At 34.8% G+C, this 19,399-nt stretch overlaps 2 protein-coding genes across 2 annotated transcripts in view; one reads left to right on the plus strand and one right to left on the minus strand.

Moving 5' to 3' along the window:
• Nucleotides 1-16,886, minus strand: part of LOC106080826 (ras-related and estrogen-regulated growth inhibitor) — a 43,048-nt gene extending 26,162 nt beyond the window's left edge. Inside the window, exon 1 of the mRNA XM_013242408.2 lies at nucleotides 16,813-16,886. Coding sequence (XP_013097862.2) covers nucleotides 16,813-16,877 — 65 coding nt within the window. The 5' untranslated portion in view covers nucleotides 16,878-16,886. The remainder of the gene's footprint in view (nucleotides 1-16,812) is intronic.
• Nucleotides 7,263-19,399, plus strand: part of LOC106080824 (uncharacterized) — a 31,609-nt gene continuing 19,472 nt past the window's right edge. Inside the window, exon 1 of the mRNA XM_013242402.2 lies at nucleotides 7,263-7,409. Within this exon, the coding sequence (XP_013097856.2) occupies nucleotides 7,361-7,409 (49 nt within the window). The 5' untranslated portion in view covers nucleotides 7,263-7,360. The remainder of the gene's footprint in view (nucleotides 7,410-19,399) is intronic.

Consider the following 19,399-nt stretch of genomic DNA (forward strand, 5'->3'; position numbering starts at 1 on the left):
ATTGATCTGAGGCTTCCAGGAAAATACCGTTGTTGGTCTATATCTTAAAAACAGGTTATCGAAGTTGACCACTTTCCACTTCTCCAACCTTCAAGGGGCTATAACTTTTGATCGACTGAGCCTTGATGACAAAAAACGACAGATGGACAAAAGGCACAGAAAAGATACGCGGACAGACAGACATGGCTGATCCAAATCAGGAAGAATTTCTGGGTCAAATTGTGCGTTTTATCAAAGCCAGTGTAGTGGCGCTGGATACAGTTCATGTTTTAAACAAACAAGACATATATGTAATGTAAACTTTATCTATGGGTTTCTTGCTAGTACCTAAAGTCCTCCAATTATTCCCATAGAAAGCACTACATCTAACTTGAGACGTCGGCACAGGTTAACACAGACCGATCGCCTTATTATATCGCATTTTACTTATTGGCATCAAAAGGAAAAGAAATGGGGGGTAAGCGTTTCAAAAAAAAAAAAAATTACTTGCATGTATGCATGTACTGTATGTTCAATGTACATTCAAGTTAAATCTATGACAATCTTATTAACCTATTAAAATGTTTTTCATTGTTTTAATCAAGTGTGTTGGGTTCTTAGGGCGTATGATAAATTCTATTTCAGAAGATATCCCTGTACATCATTCGTCACAATGCACATATCGTACATTTTGTAATAAATTCTGGCAACATGTTTTATACCTTCCACCATAGGATGGGGGTATACTGACTTCTTTTGTAACTCATTAAAATAAAGGTCTAAGACCTTATAAAATATTGGGTTGCCCAAAAAGTAATTGCGGATTTTTTAAAAGAAAGTAAATGCATTTTTAATAAAACTTAAAATGAACTTTAATCAAATATACTTTTTTTACACTTTTTTTCTAAAGCAAGCTAAAAGTAACAGCTGATAACTGACAAAAGAAAGAATGCAATTACAGAGTCACAAGCTGTGAAAAAATTTGTCAACGCCTATTATATGAAAAATCCGCAATTACTTTTTGGGCAACCCAATATATATTTTTTTAATCGCCATGACATTGTAAGTCGATTTAACCATGTCCGTCCTTCGGTCCGTCTGTGCTTGCAATTAGGCGCTTGAAATTTTGCAAAATTCTTGCTATTAGTATGATTCGGTTGGAATTGTAAATGGGCCATATCGGTCCATAATTAGATATGGCCTCCATATAAACCATTCTCGGATCTTGATTTATTGCGCCTCAAGAGAACGCAATTATTATCCAATTTGGCAGAAATTTTGGTCTGTATCGGTACATAATCTTATATAGCTTCTATACAAATCGATCTACCGATTAATCTTCTTCAGCCTCTATAGACGTAATTCTTATCCGATTTGGCTCAAAGTTGCGCAGTAGTATGGTTTGTATGGTTCAAATCGGTACAAAACCTGAAATAGCTCCACATAAATCAACCTTCCGTTTTTATTTTTTGAGCCTCTAGAAGGCCTTATTCTTATCCGATTTGGCAGAAATTTTGCGCAGTGACTTTCTATCCTCTAACACACATGTCAAGTATGGTTCGAATCGGTTTAAATTGTTGCACAATGGCATCTACAATGGTCTCTAATATCCAAGACAAGTATGTCAATCGGTTCATAGCCGGATATATATATATATATATATATATATATATATATATATATATATATATATATATATATATATATATATATATATATATATATATATATATATATATATATATATATATATATATATATATATATATATATATATATATATATATATATATAGTTCTAATATCATAGCAATTCTTATTAATTAACCTTTTTTCCTATAAAGAGATACCGGTCTAAGAACAAATGCAATCCATGATATAGGATATATAAGATTCGGCCCGGACGAACTTAACATGCTTTTACTTGTTCTAAATGACATAAGAGGAATCTGTGAGCCAAGTGTATCTAGCGGGATGTCGAGGTTGTAGCATCTCCAAAATTCCCCAATTAAGCTTATAGAGTCTGGAGTGAAGGGATCAGGGAGTAGAGTATGAATCTGACTTACATTTTGGTTTTTAATTGTCAGAGATTGGCTTAACCTGAAATCTCCCCGATGCCTGTTTATCACATTGGGATTATATGGGCCTCAAATAAAAAGTATTTGAATGCGATATCGATACAGAACTTGAAATCAAGGCTCTGGGAGGGCATTCCTCTCTCAAACCCACTTTAACGGCTACGTAGACCCCTAAAGGTTATGTAAAATATTGGGTTGCATATTTGAGACATCAAATCGGCGAATAAATAAAGCTTGTAGTGGCTCAAAGGGTCAAATCAGGAGCACGGTGTATCACTTGAGCGTCTTATAAATATATTTATGTACCTATTTGGCACGTACTCAGTGTAACAGTAAGAGTTCAGAATAAGAATTGACAAAGTCATTTCGAATCGGGGCGAGGTGAGTATAACACTCATCCAATAGTTGGGTTATAAAAGTAAAAACATATGTATATAAGATCAAAATGTACATAGAATTTTTTTAAAAAGTAAAAAAGCTGGACTGAAATTTGGATAGCTACCTACTCGCTATATTAACCAAAAACCGGTGAGAAATGCACCATTCATGAACCTATAGCTGCTATATCGAAATATGGTCCGCTCTAGACCATACTCGGCACACATGTCGAGGGGTCTAGCACAACTCACTGTTCCCAATTTCAGCGAAATCTGGTAAGAAATGGTACCTATATGGGTTCAAGATCTGGTTCACTGCACCGAAATCGTATAATAAATAAGCCATTTCTGGGCGAGACTGTTAATCAGAAGATATGTCTATGTGGGGCTTATATTGAAGTATAGCAACGGATAACTATGAGTACCACACAGGCTGGAATTTTGAGCTCCAAACTCTGTGTTGTTCTTCGTTGTCACGAGATATTAAGTTGGGAGCTACCGGATGCGTCCACAGCTTGAGGATAGTGGAATGCTCCATACGGAGTGGCAGCAATTGAAGTCGCAGACAGTCAGCGGTATCGAGTGGAGTGTCTTATTGCACAGTGGCCGGGCGGCACCAGCTTTTGCAGTAATATTGTGAGTCCATGATGTTCGATATGACAAGACGAGTTATTGACGCTTTTAAATAACCAATGACCATCATGTTGCCGTGGTAAACGGGCGTATGAACTGGAAGGAGCTTGCTCACATATAGGAGTTTGACGAAGATAGCCACCTCCACATGCAAATTTGGCAAATATGGTCCGATCTGAGCCATGTGCTGTGCACGGACGCCGGAAGCCCAAAAGCAGCTCACTGTGCGCAATTCAGGGCAATCGGGATTTAATGCGCATTTATGAGAGACAATTGGGAGAATGGTATATATGGCACCTAAATCCCAACAAAGGTCTATCTGAACCATATTTGGCTCAGATGTCTAGGGGCTTAACACAGCTCACTAGGCCACTATCAGGTAAATCTGGTAATAAATTCAGTTTGTTTGTGGGGTAAATAGGGGAGCTATGTCAAGATATAGTTCGATCTAAGCCTGCCTAAGAAAGAGAAAAAAATAGTTTGTGCAAAAGTTCAGCTCAAAATCTCTATTTTTAAAGCCTCTGATTACTTCAAACAGACGGAGTAAGAATATCAAGAATATTCATTTATTTTGAAATATTTACAATCCTATTGAATTACGAAGATAAATATCAACAAAGGTTTTCAACGTACGATCAAGAATATACAGGTTATGAGTTGAGTTTTTCGGAATGGCAACACTGTTTGACAATTGCAGTGTTCTATGGTACTTAAACTCAAGGAATTGGCACTATTTTACGTCTATACAACAGATTAATCTGAATTTTTAACCAGAGTGAGCCTAAAAATTTTGCCAGTTATTTTGCGTTATAATTATATCAAATATTAAAATGAAATAATAAGCATAACTCTTTCCATTAGACATTATATTGGTTGGCAGGTCACCAAATTTTCCATCCCTTGTTTGTTCACCTTTACGAAGTACTTATAATTTATACACAAGATTTATGCGCCGTATCTTCTAAAAGGTTAGGTCACACACACATATTAACAAATATTTACAGTGGACCGCAGATGGATGGTGAGAAATAAAAATTATAAAATGGGCTTACGTTTGATCAATTTTGTAGGTTGTCAAAATCGCAATCTACCACATATTCTAAGAAATTTTTTGCATGTCAGTTTTGGTCGGAAATCTGATGTTGGTTTATTTATTTTAGGTTTATGCTTTTTTGGGCAAAATCTCATAGGTTTTGTCATAGCTTTTGGTTTTGGCAAGTGCTTGTGTATTTTTGGCCCTTGAAAATTGACACACCCTAGTGACGGTTCCAGTAAAAGTTTATGTTAAAGTGGAAAAATGTTTTTTTTTTCTTCTTAGATGGCCTTTTGATTTTGAACAACCTTTTGAGATCCAATTTGAGTTTTTTTGCCTATATTTTGTACTGTGAGCCACTGTACACATCCGCACATATGAATCTACAACAATATTTCCTTTAGTCGCATGCATAAATGTTTATAACGATGTAAGAGTGTGAGTAATGCATTTGTTTGAATTTTTTACCATTTTTGAGGAATTTTCAACTTAAACATCCTCCTCAGCCAACAAGGAGCAATGACGATCTATTTTGAAATTTGTTACGCATGAATTATTTGTGTTTACTTGTTGGCTGGTGGGTTGTTTACCATTGGAATTTTTAATAATTGTCAGTCCCCCTCACCCGGTCGTGTAATGTAACAACCGATTAGTGTTTTCTTCGTGTCAACTTATTTTAACTTTTGATGACACATATGACGCATTGCTAACCACAAATTTATTCATTAGCATATGGGAGAGGAGTTCGATGACTGGCTTCCAAAAAAGTTCGATGGGTTAAACATAGGTCAATGTATGCAATTTGACAGCTATTTAGCCTTGAGAGTTGACTATTTTTCTCAAGGACTGCTAATCAGCTTTTTAGTTTTTGCAAAGAATTTTCAAATTAGTTGTAAATAATATTTGTTAAATAATTAAAGAGTATAGAATTTTTTTTATAAGAAAAAGTTTGTATATGATGCATCTTAACTGATAAACATGTTAAAGTTAAGCGTAGCAGTAAGATGGTCTGCTTTCAATAGACTCGTTGTACGAAAAGACGACAAAAAAATCTGTTATGGCCCAAAATCTGGTGGATTGTCGACTAAAATCCACACAAAATTTATAAAAAATTAGCTTATAATGAGTGGTTTTTGAAGTGTGGCTTTTTTAAATCTAATATTAAAATTTTTTTATTGGAATCGATAAATTGTTCTATTATTTAATTTAAAAAACTGCATGTAAATTTTGCTCTCGGCTCCGGTTCAATTAGTCTATTTGTAGGCCCAATTTTGAGTCACATTTTCCAGCATTTAGACCTGTTTTACACGAATAGCACGTGTTATGTTCTCTGTAGCCTCTAGGGTAGGCTTTGACAACGAAAGCAAGAAAATTTACTGACTTCATTCAGTAGGGCATTACCTCATTTCTAAGAGTAAAATTTTAACAATAGTATTATGTAAGCAGAGTATTTAATTATCAGAGGACACCGCAAAAGGTAAGTATGTCCGCCTATGATGCTGAACGGCTGGGTTCGAATCCTGGCGAGAACGTCAGAAAAAAATTCAGCGGCCGTTATCTTGGCGTTTAACTCACAGGGACATTTTGAGAAATAAACCAACTTCATCCTTCATTGTTTCACGAGCCATATGACATGTGGTAAAACATTTCAACCAAGTCCAATTCAGCCAATTAGGGCAAAACGTCGCATATAATGGTTCGATTTCATTCGCCATTGACGGTAATGCCTCTTCCACGGACATCTTTGAAGAAAAATGAACCCTTAATCCACCCCAAGCTGTCGGGATGCATCGGTAAGTTTTGTACGACATGTGGCTGTTCTTCACCCCATTTAGCCAGAAATGAATCTAATTGCTGCACACAAATTTTCATAAAATAGTAGATTTCCATCAAGCTGTTGTCGCAGGGCACGAATTTCAATAATAAATTTAAATTACAACCATTTCGATTTCCATAATGCAAAGGCAGAGTATATTGAATACTTTCCATTTTCAAATATATGGTTTTAGGGATTGGGAGCGAAGCGGAGCAGGCAAAATTTTGTCGGAGCAAGAGCGGGAGTGGAGCGGAGCAGGAACGCTATTTTTAGAATACGAAGCGGAGCTGTATCCATTCTCAAAAACAGCTTCGCTCCGACGACATAAAAGACTTTTAAATACGAGTACATATTTTTATACCCTCCACCATAGGATTAATTTCGCCATTCCGATTGTAACTCAACGAAATATTGATCTGAGATCCAAGAAAGTATATATATTCTTAATTGTCCTGGTATTTTAAGTCCTATTAGTCAGTTATCAGCTGGAATTTTAAATGGGCTATTCGGTCCATGTTTTGATATAGCTGCCATATAAACCGATCTCGGCTATTGACTTCTTGAGCGTCTATTTGGCTGAAATTTAGCATGAATGATTTTGTTTTAATTTGCAACAACTGTGTCAGAGGTCGTGAAGTCAAGCCAAGGCTTCGGCCAACAATAGAGTTAGATGGAGAGATGTCCTATATTCACACTGAACTTTATAATATTAGTCATATTTCCAAATCATAACATATTCTTTCTTTATCCTTAATTGGTTACCCATATTGTCCCTGCCGATCAATATGCCCGTTTAAAAGAGTATTCGAATGAGGAGTCTTTATGGCCTTTTGGAGTTTTGGGGTAGCCTTACGGCCACTTGCTCTCACATTTATATGTCATATAAACCAATGTCCTTACTGTTATAAGGCTTCCTTCCAATTAATCCTGGAAATTAACTGGCGTTACAATTATGAGCAGAATCCATCTTTACGAAACTGCTGTTTTAGCAAACATTTTTTGTGATTTGAATAACAAATTTGGTTGAATGTAGTATGATTTTTAAATAATTCCTCACCTTTTGACATTGTAACAATTTATAGCACGACTATAAGATCATACAATTTATTGAAAACTTAAAAAAAAATATTATTTTAAAAGTTTGAACGCTGTCAAACAAACACTTGTGTTTTATTTAAATTTCAAAATACGTTAGCCTTAAAATAACCATAGCATATTATGTTGGCAACTCTTCGAACGGCATTGCCGCATGAATTTCTTCGAGTTTCTCTTGTGTGTATGTGGGGTTTTTGCCACCCATGTGCAAACATCTGATGTTGACAAGTTTTGCCCATATGTTATGTTGTTTGGTTGGTTTGTTTTGCTTGTGGCAAATTGTGAGAATTAAAGTATTGTAAAATAACTTGGAATTAAGTGCAGCAGAGACGGAGATTGGTGTTGGAAAAATGTCGCTTAAAATGTTATCCTTAGCCCAACTATCGCAAAAGATGTTGAGTAAGTTGCGGCATTTGCCCTTTTGTTCGTGATGGGGGGAAATTAAATGCCTTTATAATCGGCCGCATTCCTCGATTGCATAAAATGTGGTTGACATTGGTAATTTATTGAGGAATAAGTGTATTAATTTTAATTGTTAAATGTGTTTAAAAGCAAAAGGCATTCATTCGCTTCCCTTAGGAGCACATTACAGCAAGTACAAATTTAATATTTCTGCAGCGAGACGTGTTCTGCTCTTGTAGTTATCCATCAAAATAGTTTCCATAAACAACTACACTGAGAGAAAGATTGATTTTATTCTATGTGCCACCCATTGTACAATTAGGAATGTAGAGAGTCACTTGCCCAACAACAAAATAATTAACAATTTACGATACAACTCTTTGGAGATGGGGATAGAAATTGCCACTCATCTGTCAAACTTCAGTACAGTGTCATTGACATTCTAGTTTTTATTTGAATTGCCACGTGCAGTAATCAAAAGATTAAAAGATTTCGGATTAAAAACGTATAAATCATAATTTAAAACATTCAAAATTTGGAAAAATAAACAAAATGTGAACCAGGTAGTGTACCGTAAACAGCTGAGTACAATTTTTTCTCGCGAAGTGTACATCTGTCAACGAGTTTTGGTTACGTGTGTGTGTATTACAGTTAATATATAGTTTTTGTGTGTTATAGTTTTTAACTATAATACACACACACAACCAAAACTCGTTGACAGATAGTTTACTTCGCAAAAAAATTGTACTCAGCTGTTTACAGTACACTACCTTGTAATTATGTCATGGTCAAAAAATTTAAGCAAAAGCACAAAAGCAAAAAATTTACAAAATTGGTTTAATTGGGTCTAAATAATTTTTTTTATCTATTCATAACACCTTCTTTGTCCATTCACAATTATACTGTTGCTCAAATTGTCTCGTTTACTTTTATTTGTTGCAACTGGCAGCTTTGCAAAGATTTGGATGAGACATCTACTCAGTTCAGAGTCTATGTATCCGTTCCGCTTATATCAGTGGGAGAAATAGTGCATTAAGCACATTTTAGTACATTGTGCATACTTATGTTTTGATTTAAAATTTTTTCCAACACAACAACATTAAGCCATTTCGTCTGGGCGTGTGGACTTTGAAGGCCGCCGTGGCGCAGAGGCTAGCATGTCCACCTGTGACGCTAAACGCCTTAGCTTCTTGGGCAAAATTCTTTAGCATTAATAGCAGATTATGATTTTGACATCTGCTTAAGCTGCTATCACACTATATGTGTTTGTCTAATGGCATGTCATGTTTTACACTTGTTAGAACTATTGGGTTGCCTAAAAAGTAATTGCGGATTTTTTAAAAGAAAGTAAAAACATTTTTGATAAAACTTAGAATGAACTTTAATCAAATATACTTTTTTTACACTTTTTTCTAAAGCAAGCTAAAAGTAACAGCTGATAACTGACAGAAGAAAGAATGCAATTACAAAGTCACAAGTTGTGTAAAAATTTGTCAACGCCAACTATATGAAAAATCCGCAATTACTTTTTGGGCAACCCAATATATAATGCAAAAAGCGATTAAAGAGTTGTTATTATCTATTAATGAATGTAATCGATAAAAATCCAGGAGAACGTTGCACTGATATATTATCCAGAACATCTGACTTGCACTAGGACTAAAATATAACACGGCAATAGTATGATTTAAATGAAAGTTATATATTTTTTTCGATTGGAGTGTACTCTATTTCTTCTGAAACAACTTAAAGAAATCAGCTGTTTTTATTGTCAGTCGAATGAAAGCAACCCCGATTTAAGTTGTTTTCACATCTTTATGATTTAATCAGATTTCTCACAAATATAACAATTTGTTTCAATTTTGAGGTTATGTTATAAGAAAGTGTGATATACAGGTGTGATAGCAAAAATGATGAATCCATACGATTCATCATTTAACAATTTGTACATACATGAGGTGACATGTCATAAGGCAAGACACATAGTGTGATAGCGGATTTAGTGTGTTTTGGTCCATACAAATTGGCCCACCCTTATATACACAAACGGAATGACAAAGTTAGTGTGTATATCCAATATCCTATGGTGATGTATTGTTGGATTGATTTTATTCTAAATAACACTGTAGGTTTATTATGAAAAACATTTATTTTAATAGAAAATAGCTAAAAACTTACATATATATGTTTGTTGTTTACAAACAATAGTGTTATATATATACATATATAGGAAATCCTTCAAAAATCATAACAAATCTGTTGGCGTTGTTAGCATTAATTCTAAGTTTGTGGGGGTGGGTGAGTGATGATGGGTGATATTTTAATGTTGTTTATTTACAAAAAACAAACATAAAATTATTATGAGATCACTCACTTATGCCGTGACTAGTAGCATTGATGTTTAATAAACATGTTGTTGATTCGCACAACAAACATTGTTTACCCTAAGAATCAACAAATCGATATTCCCATATACGTATGCATACGTCCTCGTTTTTCCCACGAATATTTCATTAAGAAATTGCTTATAAGTGTCATCAGCATTAGTGTGTAGCGATAACTTCTATAATAGGGCTGTTCGCGTACTTTCCCACTAAAACTTTGCCAGTAAAAATTTGCAGAAGAATAAGCACAGACATTACTCTTTTTTGCTATTTATTTAAATTAAACAGTTTTCTTTTTCATAAAACATGTGTTCGATGCTCCAAATTTCTACTGGAGGGTTTTCCCCAGGCAGCTCTCAATGATCAAACTCTCAAAATTTTGCTCGCTCTCATGTACTTTTCCGCCCTCTTCTATTGGTAAATAAAGTACGCGAACGACTTCCAGTAACAATTTGTGTAAATTTGCACACATTTTTGAGTACGTGAACAAACTTAATAAGAAGAGCTTTCCATATTTCTTAATCAAATGTTGACTAGAACTTTGGATGGCTGAAGTTTTTTGTATGTATATATATTTGCGGAGTAAGGTAAGGTCACGAACAGTCTTGCAGTGTAAGAAGGAGATTAACGCCTTCTCTGAGGATGGCAAAATCCACATCGTTTGGGTGCCGGGCCATAATGGAGTAAGGGCAAATGAAAGGGCAGACGATTTGGCGGTGAAGGCCAGAGGAATGCTGTCAATAAACTTGGTTAATCCAAAGCCTTTCGGGTCGACACAGTCCGACTTAGTGGAGTGGGCGACGAATGTGCTTGCAACATTGTGGAACAGTGAAACGGTCGGTAGGACGACGAAAATCCTATGGGGGGATTCAGGTCGTGAGACGAGGCTAGGCTATTACTAAAAGAGAGCAAGAAGGAGGTCAGTATAGCTATTGGTATCATAACGGGACATATAGGACTACGAGCTCACTTATGTAAAATCGGTGCGGCTATTGATAGTATGCGTAGGGAATGCGGGAAAGATGATGAGACGTTGGAGCATTTCCTTTGTCATTGCCCGGCTTTCGCGTTTAACAGATACCGGCACTTAGGTCGGCCACAATACCAGACATGAATGAACTTAGGCGCGTGGTATGGAAAACTATTAAGAATTTTGTAAGTAGCATGGAATTCCTAATATAGACTTTCTTTTTCGAGATTAATTTTTATGGCCTCCACCATAGGATAGAGTAATACTAATTTTGTCATTCTGTTTGTTAGACTAAGATCCCATAAAGTATATATATTCTTGATCGTCATGTCATCTTAAGTCGATCTAGCCATATCCGCCCTATGTCCGTCCGTTCGTCCGTCTATCTGTCGAAAGCACGATAACTTTCGAAGGAGTAAAGCTATGCGCTTGGAATTTAGCACAAATACTTTTTATTAGTGTAGGTCGATTGGGATTGCAAATGGATCAAATCGATCCATGTTTTGATATAGCTGCCATATAAACCGATCTTGGGTCTTGACTTCTTGAGCCTCTAGAGGGCACAATTCTGGTCCGATTTGACTGAAATTTTGCACGTAGTGTTTTGGTATCACTTGCAACAACTGTGTGTTCAAGTATAATTCAAATCGGTTCATAATCTGGTATAGCTGTCATATAAACCGATCTTGGATCTTGACTTCTTGAGCCAATAGAGCGCGCAATTCTTAACCGATTTGACTGAAATTTCGCATGAGGTGTTTTGTTATGACTTCCAATATCTGTGCTACGGCGCAAATCGGTACATAACCTAATATAGCTGTCGTATAAACCGATCTGGGGTCTTGACTTCTTGAGCCTCTAGAGGGCGCAATTCTCATCCGATTTGGGAGAAATTTTGTACAACGGCTTCTCTCATCACCTTCAACATACGTGTCTAATATGGTCTAAATCTATCAATAGCTTGATACAGCTCCCATATAAACCTATCTCCCGATTTTGCTTCTTGAGCCCCTACAAGGCGCAATTCTTATCCGAATGAACTGAAATATTACACAATGACTTCTAGAATGTTCAGCATTCATTTATGGTCCGAATCGGATTATAACTTGATATGGCTCCAAATGCATAAAAGTTCTTATTCAATATTCTTTGTTTGCCTAAAAAGAGATACCGCGCATAGAACTCGACAAATGCAATCCATGGTGGAGGGTAAACAATATTCGGCCCAGCCGAACTTAACACGCTCTTACGTGTTAGTTTTTAGAGCGCGCAACAAGCCGATTAATGGCTTAGGTGTAAGTCTATAGTGGAATGAGGCAGATTAATATATGCACCCTCTTTTCAACCTAACCTAACCTATATATATATGGAACAGTGTTGCTCAATACACCTTACTTTAAAAAATTGAGAGCTAAAAGTCTAATCATAAAATCGGTACATGGAAGAAGATTCGACGAATCGAATACCAGAAAAAAAACAGATTAAAAAAATTTTAAACATTAACCATAAGGAGATTCGGCATCTAAACTAGTTTTACCCAAATCGAAGTAAATAATATGCCTCTTAAGGCCTCAAATGTTATAATGGTTATGCAGGTCAAAATACCCATTATTATCTCCGGAATCTCCTTGAAGTACGAGGATATAAAATATATGCCTTCTGAGTAGCTTACGAGATCCCTTGATCAAAACCCTTTATTGAATTATACTTTTTGAATATGTCACGAACACATAAATTTCTAATAATACAAAAAAAAAAACATTTTTTTAACTCTCACAGTGTTTTTGGGAAACGGTGTAAAGTTTGCTTGTGATTTTGGAATACGAGCATAACATATGCTCCCCTAATTATTTTTATAAATACAAGTTTTAAATGCAAAAATGTTACTGTTGTGAAGGCAAAGACGGTTATTGTCTGCTCAAAGTACGTACGTCCGGATTTGAGCATGACCCGCAAAATACGTCAACAAAATTTTATATTCTTTTTTTGAATATTTCTTTGTTATCAGAATTGTTGCAAATTGTAGAGACAAATAAAAGAGGTAATATAAGAACTGCCAAACAGCGATTGTGGTGCACGCTGGATGAAGGTATGAAATATGTCTACAATTTACAATTTTTTCCAAAGGGTTTGTTTACTTATATACGTAGCGGGTGTTTTTCTAGACATGTGGGCTCCAAGAATAAATAAAACTCGTTTATATGGGTAAAAATTAAGTTTCATTATATATATATAAGGTTTTTTTAATAACTTTCAAAAATGAATTCGGGCAAGTTGCCGGCGGCTAACAAGAATAAATTACAGCCAAGAGGCCCAAATTTCCTCAGCACTAAGTCTTTTCAAAAGCCCGCCGGTAGTCGAGTTGGTAGCGTCCTGGGATTGCCAGTGCGGGGATAGTGGATTCAAATTCCATCAGAGGCCTTGGTCTGTCGCTACTGTGGTATCACAATGAGCTTAAAACTCTCTAAATGAGTCTGTAAAGGACTGCCACTCTTACCTATTCATTATGAGGAAGACTATCATTACGAAATGGCAAACCTACTCTCAACGAAATTTGTTATCCAAAACAGCAAAAATGTTTGCTAAAACAGCAGTTTTTGTCTGCTAAAAATGGAAAATCGAACATTACTGCTGTTTCAACAAACGTAGGGCTGCTGTATAAGCAAAATTGTCAGAAAAAAATTTGCTGTTTTAAGTACAAAAATCTCCTGAAAAACATTGTTATGCTCATTTTTATGTTTGTCTGTTACGTGATTTAATTACTTTAGGCATTTTTTTATATTTTTTTTTTTTTTTGAAATTTTGTTGGACGAAATGATATTTATTTGTGGAATACGACTGTAAAGAAACTACCTGTTCCATCCATTGATATACATTTCCAAATGTGGCTGAGCTCGCTCGCATTTTTATACCCCCACTGTAGGATAGAGGGTATATTCATATAGTTATTCCGTTTGCAACACATCGAATATCAATTACCGACCCTACAAAGTATATATATTTCGAATGGTCGTAAAATTCTAAGACGATTTAACGATATCCGTGTGTCTGTCCGTCCGTCCGCCTGTTGTAATCACCCTACAGCCTTCAAAAGTTGAGATATTGAGCACAAATTTGGCACAGATACGTCTTTTTGATGCACGCTGGTTATGTTCTTAAAAGGGCCAAACCGGACCATATTTGGATGTAGCTGCTATATAGACCGATCTGCCGATAAAGGGTCTAACGTCCATAAATGCTTTTTTTATCCGATTTCGCCGAAATTTTAAACAGTGAGTAGCTTAAAACTTCCCGACATCTGACCCAAATTTAGTTCCGATCGGACTATATTTAGATATAGCTGCCATATGTACCGATCTGCCGATTAAGGGTCTGAAGCCCATAAAAGCTTTAATTATTACCCGATTTCGCTGAAATTTGAAACAGTGAGTTTTTGAGTTTTGAGCCTCCCAGCATAGGACCTAGATATGGTTGAGGTCGGACTATATTTAGATATAGCTGCCATATAGACCGATCTGCCGATTAAGGGTCTGAACCTCATAAAAGCTTTATTTATTATCCGAATTTGTTGAAATTTGAAATACAAAAATTCAAGAGTGACTTATATTTAATAGACCATTAAATTGCCGTGCCGAATTCGAATGCATAAGTTATCCAATTTTCACCAGATTGTGCCGAAAGGGCGTATACATATATACCCGTGGTGGTAGGTATCCAAAGTTGGGCCCGGCCGAACTTAATGCCTTTTTACTTGTTTGTTATTGCTCTACTAATGTGTACATGACTGGCCTTTTGTATCTAAATTTAAAGAAAAGGGGTTATGGAAAGTATACACTCAGTGGTGATTATAAACATTCACTGAGACACACATTTACATTATATAATTAGGGAGCAGTCATTATCAGCAAACAACAGACTTTTCAGCAGTCAGCTTGCTGCCCTGAAATTGCAGAACTACTGCTATAATAGTAGCAAACTTAAATACCAATATTCAGCATACAGTGTTTGCTATTTTCCACAAACTTATTTCTGTGAGTGTAGTGAGCATAAAGTGACAGCTATCCAATAAGACCAACTCCTAAACAAGTATAATATAGAAAATATAGAGCAAATATTTTTTTTACGTTAGGCAGGTCAATTCCGAATGTGATGCAAATTGAATCATACATACATATATAAATACAGCTACCATATACTCGTAGACAGATCTCTCGATACCCAAACCTGAATCGATTAACATTAATCATTAGGTAGTGAATAAACTTTTTGTATTTGTTTTGTATATGCTGATTTTTCAAAAATCTATTGTCGAAGCGTTTTCAAAAAAATTAAATCTTTATTTTAAGAAAATTAGTTCCATAAATAACTGAATTAAAAATTAGAATTTCAGTTTTCCAAATCATGCAAACCATTTATTCAATTACCAAATATCATGAACTTAAAGCCTCCACTCATTTTGGGTAAAGGTCAATCATTTTGCTTTACATTCCATTTGTAGTTTTAGCTGAATTGATATCTTAAACAAGGGCCTTTACCTGTGCAGCCATCTCCGACCTCTATACCCAGAGAAATCATTGGTTGGAATTCGATTATAGGTATAATTTGATGATAATTGTAAATAATTTTTAATCGTAAGCACCAAATATCAGTCATTTTCTTAGTTCAGTAGTTAACTAGATTACGATACTATTGAAAGGATTAGATGAAGATAATCGTAATCAATCTATTGGTTGTGCCAATCATTTGCATAAAAAATAAATTTGTTTTTCCTCTAGTTGTTGTATCAACTTCTTATTATCTGAAAACTTGTAACGGAGCAAAAACAAAGAGTTAGCTATTTCATCATGCAATTTGCGGTTCCTATTTGTATGTTTATTTGGTTATTGTAGAAAAGCTTTCATCTTCTTGCATATTTACATATTGGGATTCTTCAGATAAAGAAACATAAATAAAAAATGTCAAAAGTCTGCTCTTTTAATTTTTCCATACAGTACTACTTTTAGCACCAACAACAAATATAGGGTAATAGCCTCAATTTCAACATTGGTTGTCGCTACCGAACTGTTTATGAACCTTCGTAGTATGTGGAACCATCAGCATTCGGCTGGCAAAAAAATTGGTTGAGGCAGCTAATCCGTTTTCTGTGTGTACATATACCACTACCAATAATCATACCAACTATAATAAACTTGAGCACTTGAAACTGTTTCAGTTGCTTTTTCTCTTCTATTGCTCTTTGGGAAACTTCTTACATTTGTGGGAGTTCCAAAAACGAATACAATTCACTTTCCAGATTTATCCCGCATTTGTACATCTATTATTTTCCAATCACTAATAGAGCATACTCTGAAATATGTTATTTTTAGGGTCGATTCTTCTTCTCTATGTTTCTTATGAAAATGCAATATTCTATTAGGTATCAATTACCAATATAAGAATTTACTTCGAATATCCATCCATAGATGTCATATTTGTATCCAAATCTACGTTGCATAAAATGTTATTTCATCACCATCAATCATTATAAATCCTATACCTGAATTTTTAGTAAACTTATACTGAAAATTGGATGCCTCTCTTCACAGTATCATTTCGTTTTATAAATTTTCTGCAAAAATACACCATATATTATCTATTTTTTATTTGCACAAACACACAAATATTGCAATTTCCCATATTTCATAATAGCTTCTGAGAAATCGATCTTAAGTTTAAAGGGGAAGCAGCCGATCATCACCGCGTTTAATATAATTTGAAATCTTTAGAGAGGAGACATTCATTTCCGCACACTTAACAATTAGTCATTATGTTATTTTTAATTGTGGCCCATGGCAGCAGTCGAACTGCATAATGCCAATAATAATAATATTTGAATAGAAATAAAAAAAAAGCGCCACGTTCTGCCGATTTATCATTTTGATTAAAAATATACACTTCACACCGATTGTCAGCTCGAAAGTCATATGCGGGAAGGGAGGAAAACATCACATATCACATAAACCAGGTATGCTTGGATACAAAAGATCACCACAATTCAGTTCATTACCATTTGTTGTCATTGCGTTGGCTAAAATACGTTGAATATATTTCGGGTTTATCGACCAACTGCATGATATGAATTTTTGAATTTATTTTTAATTTTTCTCTAAATGCGGTTGTTGTTGATACGGTTTCAGTTTAGATCTTCTTTGATATTTTCTCACACACGTATGAGCAGAAGCCACGAAAAGGCACTGCCGCAGCTGGATGTGTTTGTGTTTAATTTTGATTCTTGTTTTGTGGATGTTGTATGTTTCTTGGCCAATATTTTATTTACAATTGAACAGAACATTTGTAGAATAAACTACTAATAATTGTTTGCTAATTATTTTTTTGCCAAAACTCTTGTACCAAACACATGTCGCTACATATGTATTTGCATTGAGGCATGCACATTTATTTGAAATTAATTTCCTTTATTGCTTAACAAAAGATATGGACTATAAAATACAGAGGCGTGGAAATGTTGAGTTTTTATTTTGAAAGTTATGTGAACCATTTCAAAAAAACCAAAAAACCGTTTCAATTCAATTTAAACAGGTTACTAATATGCGATGATCATATGATAACCCCATCCTATGGTGGGGAATGTATAATAAAAGTAATGTATAAGCATTTTTTTAGAGTTAATTCATTTAAACAAAGATATACGGTTATCTCTCTTCCAATCGGTTATCTCTCTTCCATCTAAGATGATAATTTATTCATATTTTGTCAGGGACAGTCTGTGATATAAAAACATGCGCTGCCCTCCTAGCATGGGAGATACGCAAGAAAATGGTAGATATTCGCTCTCTCCCTAAAATTGCATAGTATGCACAAATCGTTGTCAAGCTAATTTCAACCTCTCTGATTAGCATTGAGGTATATCAAATCCATCTGTGCTTTAAATATCCACGTAATATACTTAAGTTTTTATCCGCCAATCATCAATATCAAGATTCGTATATCATCAAGCAAGTTTCGAGAAATTTTGTCAAATGCCGCTCGAAAATCTACAAAAAAAAAACGTTAACCTTCTTCTTTTCCGCCAGTTTGACATTGGCAATCGATGCTAAATTATATATATCGTCCGCTGTATAATAGTTTTCCAAATCCTGCCTACTGTCCCAGTCTGTTATTTAGCAAACCTATGAATATTTTAGCCATGAAATTCCGCAAGATCCTCGTGTAGATGTTGTTGAAAATTTTTGCAAGCTCTGTCAAGAATTCATTAGCAGCATTTGAAAAGAATTCATAGGAAATTCAATCTTATCCTGGCGCCTTATTCGGTTTGGTTTTGGCAGGAGTATACCTAATTTCGCATAATGTTGTCTGTACGTGCTGCTGCGCTTTGTTTTGCTGAACTGCTGATGCAACGATTAAATTTGTCATGTCTTTGAGTTATATTATATTGTTGGACATTATTTGTAAGTTTAGATTAGGGATCCCAAAGTCAACTTTTTGTGTAAAAAAGTTGAAAATTCGAAATCGACCTTCAATGATTAAAAAGTCGAATAATCAATTTTTAAATCGAATAGTCGAAAAGCCAAATTTTATATTGCTTATGTTGCTGCTAGGTCGCTAGATCCTCTTTGGTTTATTCCTTTAGCCATAAATATATTTTTATACCTTACACCACTTCTGTGGTACAGGGTATTATATCTTAGTGCATTTGTTTGTAACATCGAGAAGGAAGAGAGATAGACCCATTGATAAGTATACCGATTGACTCAGAATCATTTTTTGATTCGATTGAATCATGTCCGTCTGTCCATGTTAATTTGTGTACAAACTACAGGTCGCAACTTTCATCCGATCGTCTTCAAGTATGGTACAGACATGTTTCCGGTCTAGAGACGACTCCTATTAAAATTGAAAAAAATCGTGTTCGTCCGATTTGCAGAAATAATGCAATACAATGGTCATTTGTTAACCGATTCTCCCGAAATTTATCAGGATGAATTATCTTATGACTTTCGACATTACTGGTTTCGATTTCGAAGAAATCGGCTCAGATTTGGATATAGCTCCCATGTATATGTTCGTCCTATATAATAAACCAAAACATTGAAAGTGGAAATTTTAATACATACTCAAATTAATGAATTAATTGTGTAGTTTCACAGACATAATGACATATTTTTTTTCTATTTCTAATGTTAAAATTTAGCTTAAGTAGTAAAAAGTCGGTCTGTACATTCTTCTTAAACAAAATTTCAATGAAATTTTTTTTCAAAACAAAATTAAAAGAATTCCTTGAGACAAATTCCAGATGGGATTTTTTTAAACAAAATATTTTTTGATGAACAACGTATTAAATACGGACTTTTCGATAATGGCCATTTCTACTATGGGTCATCCTTCTTTCATTCGCCGTTTCTGTTATGGAAATCACTTTTTTTTTCATTGTTGTCTATTTTTGTGTAAACAATAATTAAAACAACAACCATGCAAACTCATCATATATTATGCAAAACAAAAAACAAATCAAATGATCTTAAATTCTAATTTATGGTTGAGATTTTCATGCTACACCACCGGTGTAAGATGAAGGAAAAGAAAATTTTCCATCACCTGAATATTGTTTTTATAAATTTTTGCAGTTTGTTAAA

Source organism: Stomoxys calcitrans, chromosome 3, assembly GCF_963082655.1.
Source record: "Stomoxys calcitrans chromosome 3, idStoCalc2.1, whole genome shotgun sequence".
Classification (NCBI taxonomy): Eukaryota; Metazoa; Arthropoda; class Insecta; order Diptera; family Muscidae; genus Stomoxys; species Stomoxys calcitrans.